A 13,744-nucleotide genomic window follows, 5' to 3' on the forward strand; every position below is an offset into this window, starting at 1 on the left:
AATAGTTTAAAATTATCTGCAAATCAAAAGCTTAGACTAAATGTGTCATTTCCTCTTTTTTCCTAGCTCTCCAGTGGTTCTTCCAAGTAATATAGATCTACTCTTATGTATGTGGATACTTATTAAATCTTCAAATGAGTCTTTCTTCTTCAGAACTGGTGACCTCTGAATATGAGAAAATGTCCCTGAAAAGTGACATGAAAATGCATATAAGTAAATAGTTTCCAAACAGCAAAGAGCAGCTGAATACTCAGTTTCCCACATTAATGTTTTCTCTGCCTTTAGCTGCTGCTTATCAGCATTGCCCCCAAGCCTCTTTCTCTGGTAGCCATATCCCTCCATTTGCATGTCGCCTTTCAGTGTCAAGTCACTTTGATCTTTTCCCAGTATGGACCTTTTCTTTTAGTCTTCCTATAAAACTCTTCTACTTGTGATTAGCAGAATCAAAGTGCTTACGTCTGCTCAGAATCCTACTAACTCACTGGCATGTTATCAACCTCTCAGTGGGTGAGATCTCTCACGCTGTCTAGAAGCACATTTATTATTTCCTTGAGGAACTATATGGCACTTTCTTTGCAATAATCTCTAGAAGGCAGCAGGTTGATTTTCTTTCTTTTAAACATATTTGTCTTGTGAAAAAGCAACTGATTAACACGATACTTGCTTATTTACCAGACCTCAATTTTAGAATAACCTTTGGCTCACTGCCCACCCTGGCATCCTGCAGAGCTGGGACAGCAAATTATGTCTCTCCTGGGCCAGGTGCAAGGGCTGGTCTTGAGCCAAACCACCTGCAGCTGTGAGGGAGGTGTGCACAGCTGAGGCCACTGAGTGGTAATGGGCAGTGGGACTTCTGGGCAAGGAGAAAAGAGGCAGAAGGTTTGTCTTTGTAGTCTTCAGATGTTTCTAGGGAGGATGTGCTATGTGGCTTCTTGAGGAGACTCTTACATAGCTGCTCTTCAGAAAGATTGCTGTGAGTACAAAAGCTATGTTTTCCTTGTGGGTCTAAAGTCTTATTTTGGTTAAGAGTTATTATAATGGTAATGTAACTACAGTGTTGTAATAGATTGGAAATGCATTTATGAAACCTGCTTTTTCATACTGTTTTGATTTTGTTAGGGGAAAGGGATGAGTTACTAAAGATAGCTTGGCCAGGTAACTGAAAAACTCTCTACTTAAAGCTGATTAATGCTTCTCTGCAGAATATCTAGGGAAGTTGAATTGCTGCTGGGTTAAGCAGGCTTTTAGGTAGACTGAGACAGTTTGTCAGATTATTCATATTCAGCTGTTGTGAGTTTGTAGTCTTTGTCACGGACTGTGTAGAGTTTGAGTATCTTCAGAATATGAATGCAGTCAAAAACTTGGAGGGACTTGACTGGTCCAAAAAACAGTGTTTGAATCTGTAAGTCTAGAACTGGGCTACTTCTCCCACTTCTTGATGCACACTTGGGGAGAATTGTTTCCCAGGAGGACCAAGTATGGGTAACTGTGTAAGTGCCTCTAAGATGTGACAAATTAGTTTTGTTTGGGGATTTTTTTGCTCTTCACAAGTAGGAGTTATCTGTTAGTTCTGAAATTAAATTCTAATAATAACACCTTAATATCAGTATTTCTGTGCCAAGTTCAGATTTCTGACTTGCTTTTTCCAATTCAGTGATATGTTTAAGGAACTACAGTGAATGCAGGTTGCAGATTACTCCTCATTCCTGATTTATGATCCTGTTTGCAAAATAAAACAAACCCCAAACAGATAGAAATTTTAACAATTTAAGAGGAATAAGATTAAAAACTCGAGTATGAAGCAACAAACTTATCAGCTGTTGCGAAAGTAACTGCATAAAACAAAAAAAATTTGCTCTGTGTTTGGATTTTTGGAACAAGCGTACTGAAAGCTGTTTACACCCGCCCATGTAGATGTGAAGTATGCAAGGTAATTTAAGTGCTGTTAGTGCTGCTTGTGGGGCTGAGAAAACATGTTTGTACCTCTCTTTATTCATAAGAAGTGGAAATTCTATTCCTCATCATTTGCTATATGATTCCTATCTGCAACTATTACCGATTGATTTCTGCTTTCACTGGTGAAATAAGGCAGTAGGATCACAGGTTACAAAGATTAAAATAACTGGCTTTGTTAAGAAACTGTGGGACTTGGATGAGAAGTTAGATAGTTCTTCCAAAAAAAAAAATAAATTAGGCTGTCACTGCTGTAAGATGCCAGCTACAGACTGTTGCTTATCAGTTGTACAGAGAAACCAGATTAACTGATTACAAATCACAAAAACAAAGAGGATGTGACTACTTAGTACTTAAAATCTCTTTGTATAAGAGTAAAGAGTAGTCAGAATTTATCATAAGACCCTTAATTTGATACTTCAGAATACATCTGACTCTTTAATCTTGAGTGGAACAAAAGCTCTTTGTTTAAGAAAATCACAGTGTGATATAGATATGTGGAGCCAGGTGTAAACAAAAGGCTGAGGGGGAGTTTAGACAGTAATATTCAAAGCTGCAATCCCAAACAAAAGTTAATCTGGTGCTTTAACCTGATGGGTTATCTCAATTTTAGACAATAGTACTGCCTTGTGTGTTTAAAGCTGCATTCTGTTTGCACCCAGAAGTGTGTCTGGTAAGGATTGAGCAACTTGTTGTCTGTGTGATGCCTAAGACCACTTGGAAACTAGAAATGGGTTCTGTGCTGCATGCCAACACAGTAAAGATCCCATTAGAACTCAAATTCTTTGCAGCGCAGGATAGGATCCTGTCCTTGCTTTTAAAATGCAGGTAGTGGTTGTTTGACTCATAGTTTAGGAATTTACCCTGTGTGTGAGAGAGTTGTTCAGTCTGAGGGGGTTGATTCAAACTCCTACCTCAAAGTTCAGGATATCGCCAGTAGGTAATAGGGTAAGGACCTCTCAGTCCTTCCTATCCTAGATTCTAGCTTTCAATACTCAAAAATGTTTTAGGTGGGCAAGAGTGGGATGGGCCAGTGATATATTGTCCTTGGGGTGCGAGAGTCCCGAGTTCAAGTCTGTTTTTTAGACACACTCTAATGGGTACTTGCTCAGAGGGGCTCTTCACTATTCTGTGAACATTCCCCCAATCAAAAATAAGACACTGCTCAAGGAAGTGGAGATAAGAGTCTCAATCCATTGCAGTGTAAAGGCAGTTCTGCCTTCTCGCTGTGGGCCCATGCTCTACACTGCTGGTGATGGCAACAGCACTTCTACCTCTCCATCAAATTATAGCACCTGAAAGTGGATATTCTCCAGGCAAGGATATATCTGTTAGTAGCAGAATCAGAACTGAAGCCTTGGGAGTGAGATTTAGGAAAAGCTACACTGTTATCCTCCTTTTGAGAATGAGGATGGTTATTGACATGTATATGAACCTGGAGACCAGGAATTGCAGCATTTAGTATCACAGGTAGTGGTGTTGTTCCTGGAGCTGTAGTTGTGTCTGAAAGCCTGCATGCATCTAAGTCCTAGGTCTGTTTCCATAGTATGTTGGGTAAAGTTACCAGTATGGAAATGGAAGCTAGCTAGTGGCTGACTGCTAGATGGCAAGTAGAAATACCCTTAGCCTTCTGCCAAAAGGCTGCCACTCTCCCCAAGAGTACAGTGCAATGCATTCCTCTCAGAATGTGGAGTTCAGAACTAGCCTGTTCATAGCAAAACTGTGGTAAAACTGCTGGTGTGGAAGAATATATTGGTATATATTGTTGGATATTAGGAAAAAGTTTTTTACAGAAAGGGTGATGAAGTATTGGAGTGGTTTGCCTGAGGAGATGGTGGAGTCACCATCTCTGGATGCGTCTAAAAAAAGACTGGACATGGCACTTGGTGCCATGGCCCAGTTGAGGTGCTAGGGCTGGGTTGGACTTGGTCTTGAAGGTCTCTTCCAATATAGTGATTCTGTGATTTAGCTGCTGAGCTGCCTTCTTTTTTTGAACCCTCCTGTATTACACTTTCTGCTGCATTTCCTGCCCTATCAATAAGAAACTTAAAAGCTGCTGTTAGAGTTCAGGTTGTTTGGATGTCAAATTTTACTGAGATCACATTGAACATAAGCACAGCTCTACTTCACAGGGAAGAGTAGGGTGTTTTTGCACAGCACTGTCCTCCGTTTCTGTATTATTACCACATAGCACAATAGACCTCAATCTCTTTTCTTTCCCGCTAGACTCTAATTATTGCCAATTAGATGCATATTAAAGGAGTAGTGACCTTGGTTTCTCCCTGTGAACTGAGAATGTATTGCAGCTGTCTTCTGCTCAGCTTCTGCCAGCTGCCTTCTCCCCAGGCCATGGGTTCTGGAGAGCACACAATCCACATAGATATCCCAGAAGAGCTGTGCTAGGTCCCAGAACAAAGCTCCATGTTTCAGGTTCTCTGAGGATTTCAGAAATATCATGAAGTCCCAAAAGCCACTGACAGAGTCAGAAATGCGAGGCTTCCTCATCTCTAGTAAAACAGCAGACGAGGATTCCCAGCACTGGGGGTCTGCCCGCCCAAGAGCCAGTGGATCCATTTGACTGTGGCAGAGGAAAGGTGTCACACAGAACACTGCCATGAGTAGGAGAGAGCAGGTGAGTCTCATGGGGAAGTGAATTCTTCCTCTGCTTCCGAGATTCATTGTGTCACTGAAATATAAGAAAACCAAGAGAAGCTGGAAAAGTCTCACTCTTAGATGCAGGAGTAACATCCTGTTACTTTACATGATATACAAGGCACTCAGATATTGTTTCTCTGCTCCTTAAAGATTTGTGTATGCTTTTTGCATGTATATAAATACTAGAGGATTTGCAGTGCTCTGTGCAGCAGAAACATATAAAAATTTTTAATCATTCTCAGATCTGAATGATGAACTGTCTCATCTGGAAGTTCATAATATTGAAAGTTTTTTGCCATTTTTGCTTTACAGATCCCTAATCTTTTTCAATAAAAATCCATTCATTTTTACATAATTTAAGCTTTTAGGCATCTTGCTTGTCTCAAAATTTTGAGCCCTTTAAAATAGTCTTCAGAATCACAAGGATCAGTGGACAACAGTTGGAAAAATTTTGTTGAAAATGTGTTTTAATGGTTCTAATTATTGCAAGTTTCAGTTTCATCCATTGACTAGAAGTGGTTTAGGTGCTAAAAGGCAGAACAGTTCTGAAAAGAGGTTATAGCAAAGCCATCACATAGCAGCTGCATTGTACAATATGTACCCATGCATATAGAATGATAGACAAGTTCAGGTTGCAAGGGACCTTTAAAGGTCTCTAGTCCAACCCTTCTGCCATTAGCAGGGACATCTTCAACCACATCAGGCTGCCCAAAGTCCTGCCCAACATGACCTTGACTGTTTTCAGGGATAGGACATCTTCCACCTATCTGAACAGCCTGTTCTAGTGTCTTACCACCCTCACTGTAAGAGATTTTCTTCTTTAATCTAAATTGATCCTCCTTCAGTTTGAAACCATCACCCTTCGTCCTCTTGCAACAGGCCCTGCAAAAAGCCTGTCCCCATCTTTCTTATAGGCCCTCTTTAACTACTGGAAGGCTGCAACAAGGTCTCCCTGGAGCCTGTTCTCTTCCAGGTAGAACAGCCCCAACTTTCTCAACTATCTTGTCAGGAGAGCTGCTTCACCTCCTCATTTTCTTGGCCCTTCTCTGGACTTGTTCTAACAGGTCCATGTGTTTCCTGTGCTGAGATGTATTTACATATATAAAAAAAGTGCAGATGTATATTGCTGATCACTAAGAATTGACTGTTAAAACTGTAACATTTACTAAGTAGTGTCTGTAATGGATGGGTAGAATTTCTGACAATGATAATCTTTTGTGGACAGAAAGGCCCAGTTGTCTCTATCAGATTTCATTTCTAGTACGTAATTCTGTTGCATTTTCTAACATGCTTCTAGTATTTTTGATACTGAATGAGTTTGGGTTTTTTTTTAGTGTAGCTCATGACATATGGAAAACTTCCCATTTGTGGAGATCAGCATTTAGAAAAAAATTCTGTTTAATGTATGTGCTGATCTGCTGAGTATTCATGCTTCTACACTTTCAGTTTGGTTGATGGGGGTGGGGAAGCTACTTCTTAATGAGCTAGATAAGCAACTGTTTTTTTGTGCAGAAAGTCTCTTCCATGACTGATCCTGAAGAAGCGTTCCTTCACTGTGTGAAGAAAAATGCCAAGAACCGGATATTGATGTGCAGAGGGACTGTACATGAAAAGTAGTCCAGCCACAGCCTGTGTGTGAGACTAGGGAAGAGCAGTCTGCTTTGTGGAATATATTTCATTGTAGAGCTAAAGGGTTCTTCAGAGATTTCAGTCTTGGCAATGTTGTTCTTACCTAGGCCCTGTCTGGCTACCTGGTCAGGTTCTGTGAACATTTTTGAGGTATTCAGACTTTAATCCCCAGCTGCTTACAGTCACTTTTTAATCTGAGTTTGGGTGTTGTGAGAAGGACTGGCTTGACAGCCCTGGACCTGAACATCGCATTTGAGGAACAAAAGAGGGGACAGCTTGCTCTTCCCACACTGCTCTGCCTAGTGGATGTCACTTATGACAGTGGCAGTAGTAATATGTCCTCCTGCTGCTCCCAAGATTCCCAAGAAACCTCATTCCTCTGTACCGTACTCCACAAGGCAGGCTTTGATTTCTTTCTCAGAACCAAGCCAAAAACATCCTGTGAGTCACTACTTGATTCTTGTTTGTGCATCAGAGCCCTTCCACTGGGCACAGACACCTATGTATACGTGCTATGCAGTATGCACATATATCTGTTTACTGAGATGTTTTCAAGTTAACTTTATCAAGTTTCTGGTTTTCAAAGCAATTTAGCAGTCTCAGATATGACCACGAGGGTGAGAAGACAGACATAGGACAGTGGGTGGGGAGCCCCAACAGTAACGTTGTTCAAACAAAGGAATAATACTAAAAGAGGCTAATAATACTAAATAATACTAAAATCCTTCAAGTGATGGTTCTGTGACTGACAGAGCCCATCTAATTTGTACAGGTTAAAAACTGAACTGGTTGCTTTGCATTTTCTGCTTCCCAGCACCTATTCTAAACTTTATAAGTTTTAAAACTGGCTAAAGACAAGGGTTCTGGATTTGTCGAAACAAAGGGACAGCCCTGGGCAGGGAGCTGGTAGAGCATTTATATGAGAAATGGTGCCCTTGAAAGTATGATGTGCATGGCATTAGTAAGGGCCAGGAACAAAGGCCACTAGTCCTTACGGTCTGGTCAAACTCAGGCAGCACTGTGATGTTAGTCTTCCACAAGGTTCAAGATTGTATGTTTAGATAGTTGAGAGCTGGAGGACATGCCCAGGAAATGACAGACTTCATTCTCCTCTTACCTGTGCATGTGGTGAATGCTTCCATGCAATTCCTCCCCTACACCCTCCAGTCTTTAGGTATTTCTGTCCATACACCGAAGTTTGTGCGTGTGTGAGTGCTATTTATGTTTCCTTGTTCTGACTTTTCCCACCCTCTCCCCATCCCTGCTTCTCCTCGCAGTTTAGTCTCCTGCTCCACTCCCCGTCATGGATAATGCCTTACAACAATAATTTAAAAGTTAATCAGGTAATTTGTTATTATCACGTAATTTGGAGCTCTCACGGATAGTCCGTCGGCCGTGCGGCTGGGGCAGCCGGTACCGGCTCCGGAGCAGCATCCCCGGGCAGTCCCGCACGGCTCCCGGGGCTCCGGGCAGCTCCCGGCTCCGCCGCCGCTCCCACCCCCCGCTCCGCTCCCGTCCCGCTCCGCCCGCGGCTCTCGGCGCTTACCTCGGCGCTCCGGCCAGGGCAGGACTCTCCGAGCCCGCTGCCGCCGCCGCGCTCCTTAAGAAGCCGGAGCGGGCAGCCCCGCTTAGTTTTTACGTCAGGGCTCGGGAGCAGCCCCCACCCCCTGGGCCCGGCCGCTGCTCCCCGGCACCCGGAGCTTCCCTCTTTGCGAAGCCGTCCTTGCTGCAAGTGTGCTCCGCTTCTCCACCCCGTCTGTCCTCCTCTGCTTGAGGACCCCGGCTCTCCCGGGGCAGCCTGGTGGCCGTGCTGCCTCTCGCCGAGGGGAAGGGGCGCTCAGCGGAGTGGAAGAGTAACAGAGCTGGAAAAGCTGCGGTCCTCCCCCTGCCCCCTCTCTTATCAGCACTGCACCGGGGGTGGAGGCAGGAGGGGAAGAGTAGAAAGCAAGCCTACTCTTGGAACTCATGTTGTCCAGAGCTCCAGGTCCAGGTCTGTCCAGGTTCAGACCTCAGGCATCTTGCTTTTTGTGCTTGGCTGTTGCAGATCCCTCCACGCCAGAGCAGGAGTCTGTGTGGCACGACTAGAGCTATTTGCTGGCTAGTGCTCAGCCCACATGCTGCAGGTCAGGCTCTCCTGGAAGCTGAAGCAGAGACCCAGAGAAGAACCACAGATGGGCTCCACTTAAAGGCATTAACTGAAGTAGTTAGGCTGAGCTGCTCACTGCAGCTCAATTTATACAACTTTACCTAAAGAGCTGTCTCGGAGGGCTGTACATTCTCCAAGGGAGGGTTTGGTCTGGTTATGTTTTTCCTCCCAAGAACAATGAAGTGGTCTACTGTTGCTGCATTTCTTTTCTGTGAGGTTCTCAGCTGGATTGTGACTTCTGTGTAGCAGCTGACAAACCTCTATGTATTGGAGAAATGACTTAAGCTAGTAGGAAAGTGAAAGGAAAGCACTGATGAAAAGGCTGTCTCCTGTTACATGCAGCACGGAGAGAAAAGCCTGAGCACAACTTTGTAATTGGCAGCTCTGCCTGTGCTCACTGTGCCTGCTGTGATCCCCTTGGGTACAGAAAACATACTACTAAAAGTGCTGGGGCTCTGTGACCATGCTGATAAGCATTCTGTTGGGCAGAAATTGCTTAACACCAACTATTTGAAGCAGTAGGTAGGTGACACCATTCTTTTTTCCTCACTCTTGTAGTTTATAGGCCAAATCATGTAGCACCTTGATGCCTGTCTGAAGCCAGTGCAGCTGTACAAGTCCATACCAGCTGGGCAGCAAACTACTTGTTTTTCCAAGACTTTCACTGGCAGCTCCCTTTTATATCTTCTAGTGAAATCATAATCCCTTCTCCAGAAAGCAATTGTGCTTCAATAGCATAGGGCTTATCTTAGTTGAAGTCAGTGGGGCCACACTGGTTCTCATCAGCTGGAAAGTTGGCTTGAGATACTGGTTTCTCTGATGTTCATCAATACCTTTATAGTTTGCATTCTTTCTGTGCATCCAGTCCATGTAAATGGAGAAAAAACTTCCTTTCCAAACCCTTGACTTGCAATGTGCCTATGACAATAAGCACTGCTTTTCTTCTGATGCTTTATCTCCTCAATAAGCAATCCCTGTGGAAGTGTATTTTCTGTAGGCTACCGCTTAACAAAAGCACAAGGAACTTTCTGGGGATGAGAGAACACTGACAAGAACCCTTGCAAATAGCTATACTGTAGGAGTTTGGTGAACTTGCAAATGTTCCATTTATTTGGCTAGAAGTATGAGTTTAGGAATGGCAGGAATAGTAGTCACTGACTGCTGAAACAGACTTCAGGATGAACAAGAGTGTAATACATTGCAAGGGGCCCCTTGCAATGTGGTGGGGGAAACCTCTCCTATGTAGCATCTCCAATATTTCTTCTCTGTGCTATTGAGTACAGGCTATTCCAGTAGACTTCCCTCTCCTGGGCTGAAATGATCCTTAGGGATCAGCTTTTGGTTTTATTTGTTTCTTTTTAAAGTCTGCTCTGTACCCGATTCTGGACCCATGTGCAAGCTGCAGCCCCCTTGGCAAGTGAGTAGCCAGTGTGCTTCTCCTTGCCTCTGCATTTGGGGGTTGAACCAGGCAAAGGAGAGAAGGAAAGTGTGCAGGTAAGACTTGGGTGTTGTGATGGAACCTGGAGGCTCCTGGAGGCTGGCCTGGCTGCAGGGGCCAGAGCAGAGCAAGATTAAAATGCCACAGAAGTGTTTTTTGCTGCTGTTTCTGTGTCCGTGGTGTGGAGTTCTAAGGACTGTGCCACATGCTGTTAAGGATAGAGCCAAATGGAAAGGAGATGATAAAATGTTTCATGTGAGTTGATAAATTTCTGTCAACCTGCAACCTTTGTGGATTCATTGTTAAGAAGTGAGTTTGAGTCTCTTCTGGGGTGCGCTTTATCTGGTTTCTAATCAAGAACAACATTGGTTTCATTCCACTCGGAATCCTGGCAGACCCAAGGGTGTTGAACCAGGGGCTCTCACAGACATGAGAGTTGCTGCTCAAGGGACATACTGCTACAGATAAAATAGTTGGCTCCACAAATACTTCCTGAGCCTACTACACTCTGCTCCCTCTGAACCAGAGCACTTATATCCTATTTCTGGGAAAGAGGCTTTTGATAATTAGATTGATCACCTCAGCCTCCTAGTGGAGAAGAAATGTACCAGGACTGGATTCAGTTCCACACACTCCCTCAGTAAAGCTTTCTGTGCCCTTCTTAAGCTATCAATAATCTTTATTTCTCTGCAGCACGTGATATATTCCCCTGGCAGCCAGTGTTCATATCTTCTATGGGTCTCCATCTCTTATGAATTTAATACACGTGAGCTGTAGGTCTTATCCAGAGCCATCTGTGGAAGGATATTTTTATCGAGAAAAGTTGATTGTTTACTCATAGATGAGACAGAGGTTTCAGATCATGTAACACTACAGAAAGGATGCTATTTCTACCTGAAAAAATATAAAAATAAAATAAAAGGTTAAATGATCAGGATAAAGGAATAAGGGATAAGTAAGAAAAGTAGGAAGTCATTTCACTGATATTTGCATTTTGAATAGAGCAAAGGTGTAAATAACTATACACAGAGTTGCTTCCTTCCTGCATTTGCTCCCAGCAAACCTTCTGATGTGGTTTAAAATTAACATTTAAGTTAATAGGCAGTGGCTTATGGTTGCTTGAGCTAAGTAAGAATTTACACACACAAAAAAAGGGGATTCAGCACTGAGACTGAGAGACAGCAATGTGATGGGATGCACAGCTTGCCTGTTACTTCCATAAGCAGCCACACCTGAATGCAGTATTAAGCTTTTCAAAATGTCTCACATGATGAAAGACACCTGTTTTAGGCTTACTGAAAAAAAATGATTTACAGACATATTCTTAGCTGAAAGTTTGTGCTTTGCTGATTTGGGTTCCAAATTATTCCAGCCTTGTATGAAATTTAGCTAAGTGACAGCAAAGGCAAAACTTGTGATTCTCAGAGTGGGGGAAACCCAGAGATCTGTTAGCTTTAAATTCATGGTACTTGGCAGAGGCATGATTTTTCTTCAAAATCCATAAAAGCAGAGTGTGGAATCTTACTCCTATTTTTAACTTTTCCAATTCTCTTTTTAAGCAGAAGATTAAAATGTCATTAAAATTGGCTCCCTGACAAACATACCTAAGAGCTTCTTGGAAATTAAATTAAATACTTGATCTAAAGTCTGCAGCTCTATACTCATTTTTAAAATTATATGTAGAGAGCTTGGAGTATCTAAACATGTTCTTTTAAACTTTTGATGTGTTGTTTGGTTTTTTTTTTAAATTTGGTGGATTGAATCTCTACTCCTGTAATGTTTGATGACCCCACACAACCCTCTAGGTCTATTCTCTGTTGAAATGGCCCGCAGGAAAGTCACTGGGTGTGATGCAACACTTAAGCAGTTCCAACCAGTGGAAAGAAGTAGTTACTTGAACACACAATTCTTTGGTGCTGTACACTATTGCTGATGACCTGAAACATTTCCATGTTTCTGGTCAGAACTGACAGACAAGACATGGGACAGGCAGGAGACCAGGGTATTTCTGTGCCAGGAGCTGGAGTCCTGTGGACACTGCAGCATGTCTCTGGCCCATGTTGAGAAGTGGCCTTCTGCTAGAGGCTTTGAGGAACTGCAGCTCCCCATTAGAATAGATTTGGTTTTCTTTAATAATGTGTGTGTCTCTCTCTACACTTACCAGCTGTTGTACGTGAGCAGTTCTGTCTCCAGGGCCATATTTGGAGTGTTTCCCCAAGAGCAAATTTAGGTGACATGTCAGAAGTGTGACTGGCTTCATTGTTGAAGCCACTTATTTAAATTAATTTGTGGAAGAGGTAACACTTCTCCTGGCAAATGTATTTAACACAGCCTTTGAAAAGATGGAGCAGCTATTTTTACAAGCTAAGCAGTGTTGGTTAAAAAATTAACATATATTTTTGAAAACATAATCTGTTGATATGTGACACTATAAATGAAAATGACCTCTGTAAAGGATGTCACCACATTTCTCTCTAGACTAAAACATTCCAAGAAAATAAGAAAGAACCCCAAACTGATAGTATAATACATTAAAGGTTAATTGCTTGTATCTTTTGGGTAAGTTCTCTTATATTAGCCGTTCAGTTAGAGAGCTTTTTTGGGTTCATTTTAATGGTATTCTGGATATTTATAGCCAGACAACTATTGGTTTTTGAATTAAGGGATTTGTTTCCATTTGGGTGCTGGACTGATACCAGCACATTCCAGAATAGCCATTGGTTCTTCTTGACTCAGCCCTCCTGCTTCCTCACGTTCCCACAGACAATGGAGAAACCCTTCTCACCTTCAGCACTCCAGGCAGACGGGAGTCACCCTGGGGGTGTCCCAGTTAGATGAGCAGTTCAGTGACAAATGTTTTCATAAAACTGCCACTGAAGTCTTAGAAAGCAACGGGATCAGTTTCTCTCAGAGTTACAGTCAAATCTTCTGGGAAAGAAAAGCACTTTGACAGCACATTCTTTCTTGAAGCTGATCAGGATTGCAGTGTGGAGTCTCCTACCTTTTCTTACTCTGAGGCTGTTTCTTTCCTGCAGCTCTTGGGACAAAAAGGTGTTTGAGCACGCTTCCCTCAGGGTGGTCAGTTGGCTGCCAAGGAGGGGTGTCAGCCCTACCACTGTCACACTCACCCTACAGCACAGACACTCCTCTGGCAGCCATGCCCCCGTGCTGGGAGCCTGCACATTCCCACTCAAAGCTGATTGGGAAAGTAGTCTTCAAAAAGAAATTGGAGGGGGATAGCAAATTATTTAGGGCCAAGAAATAGGTAACAGGAGATTCTGTAATGAGGATAGATACTCTGTTTTGTGTGAAAGGGAATTGTGGGATCTTTGTCTCTCCTTGGTTGCCTGCTCATTTTCAGGCTGTTTGCTGGACCATCTGCTTTGCTCTGTGTTCTGCTATTAGTTCCTGCTGGGTTCTTTGGCACTTATAAAGTACTTGCAACTCTTCAAAACACAGATGCAAAACCTTAAAAGTACACTACTGCTGTTGTCAGAGGAGAAAGTTGGGGTTTTTTTAATATGCCAGATCTGCCATGAATAATTTATTGGCTGAGAAATCTACCTTCTTGAATGATTTTTCTGAGTGAAGTACAAGTTCTGTCATTTAGAATACTTAGATGAGACAAAACACATACATTACCAGTAAGGAACCATATGATAGAGGCAGATAGAACATTGGGGTATTCTTAAAAAGTTGAGTATATATTTTATTTATTTTTATCAGGTCAGACCACTCAGCCTTTGAAACTCCCATTTTTATTTCACAAACATACCCTTTGAAACTAATTCTCAAAGGGGATGTGACAAAGGTGATACTAGAGTGGATTTCTATGTAGTGAGTTTAATTTAGAATTTCTGAAAATACTATAGTTTGATTCAACAAGGTCCTTTCTTTCCTATAATTTTACTGATTAGGCACAG

General features: G+C 42.6%; 1 protein-coding gene across 1 annotated transcript; it reads right to left on the reverse strand.

Moving 5' to 3' along the window:
- Positions 1 to 36: 36 nt before the first annotated feature.
- On the reverse strand, positions 37 to 4,750 carry FAM237A (family with sequence similarity 237 member A). The gene is given in 2 exon segments (XM_023930883.2): positions 37 to 185; positions 4,224 to 4,750. Coding segments are annotated over 2 exon segments (627 nt in total). The 5' UTR covers positions 4,702 to 4,750.
- Positions 4,751 to 13,744: the final 8,994 nt, after the last annotated feature.

Source organism: Cyanistes caeruleus, chromosome 7 (genome assembly GCF_971803275.1).
Source record: "Cyanistes caeruleus chromosome 7, bCyaCae1.hap1.1, whole genome shotgun sequence".
Lineage (NCBI taxonomy): Eukaryota > Metazoa > Chordata > Aves > Passeriformes > Paridae > Cyanistes > Cyanistes caeruleus.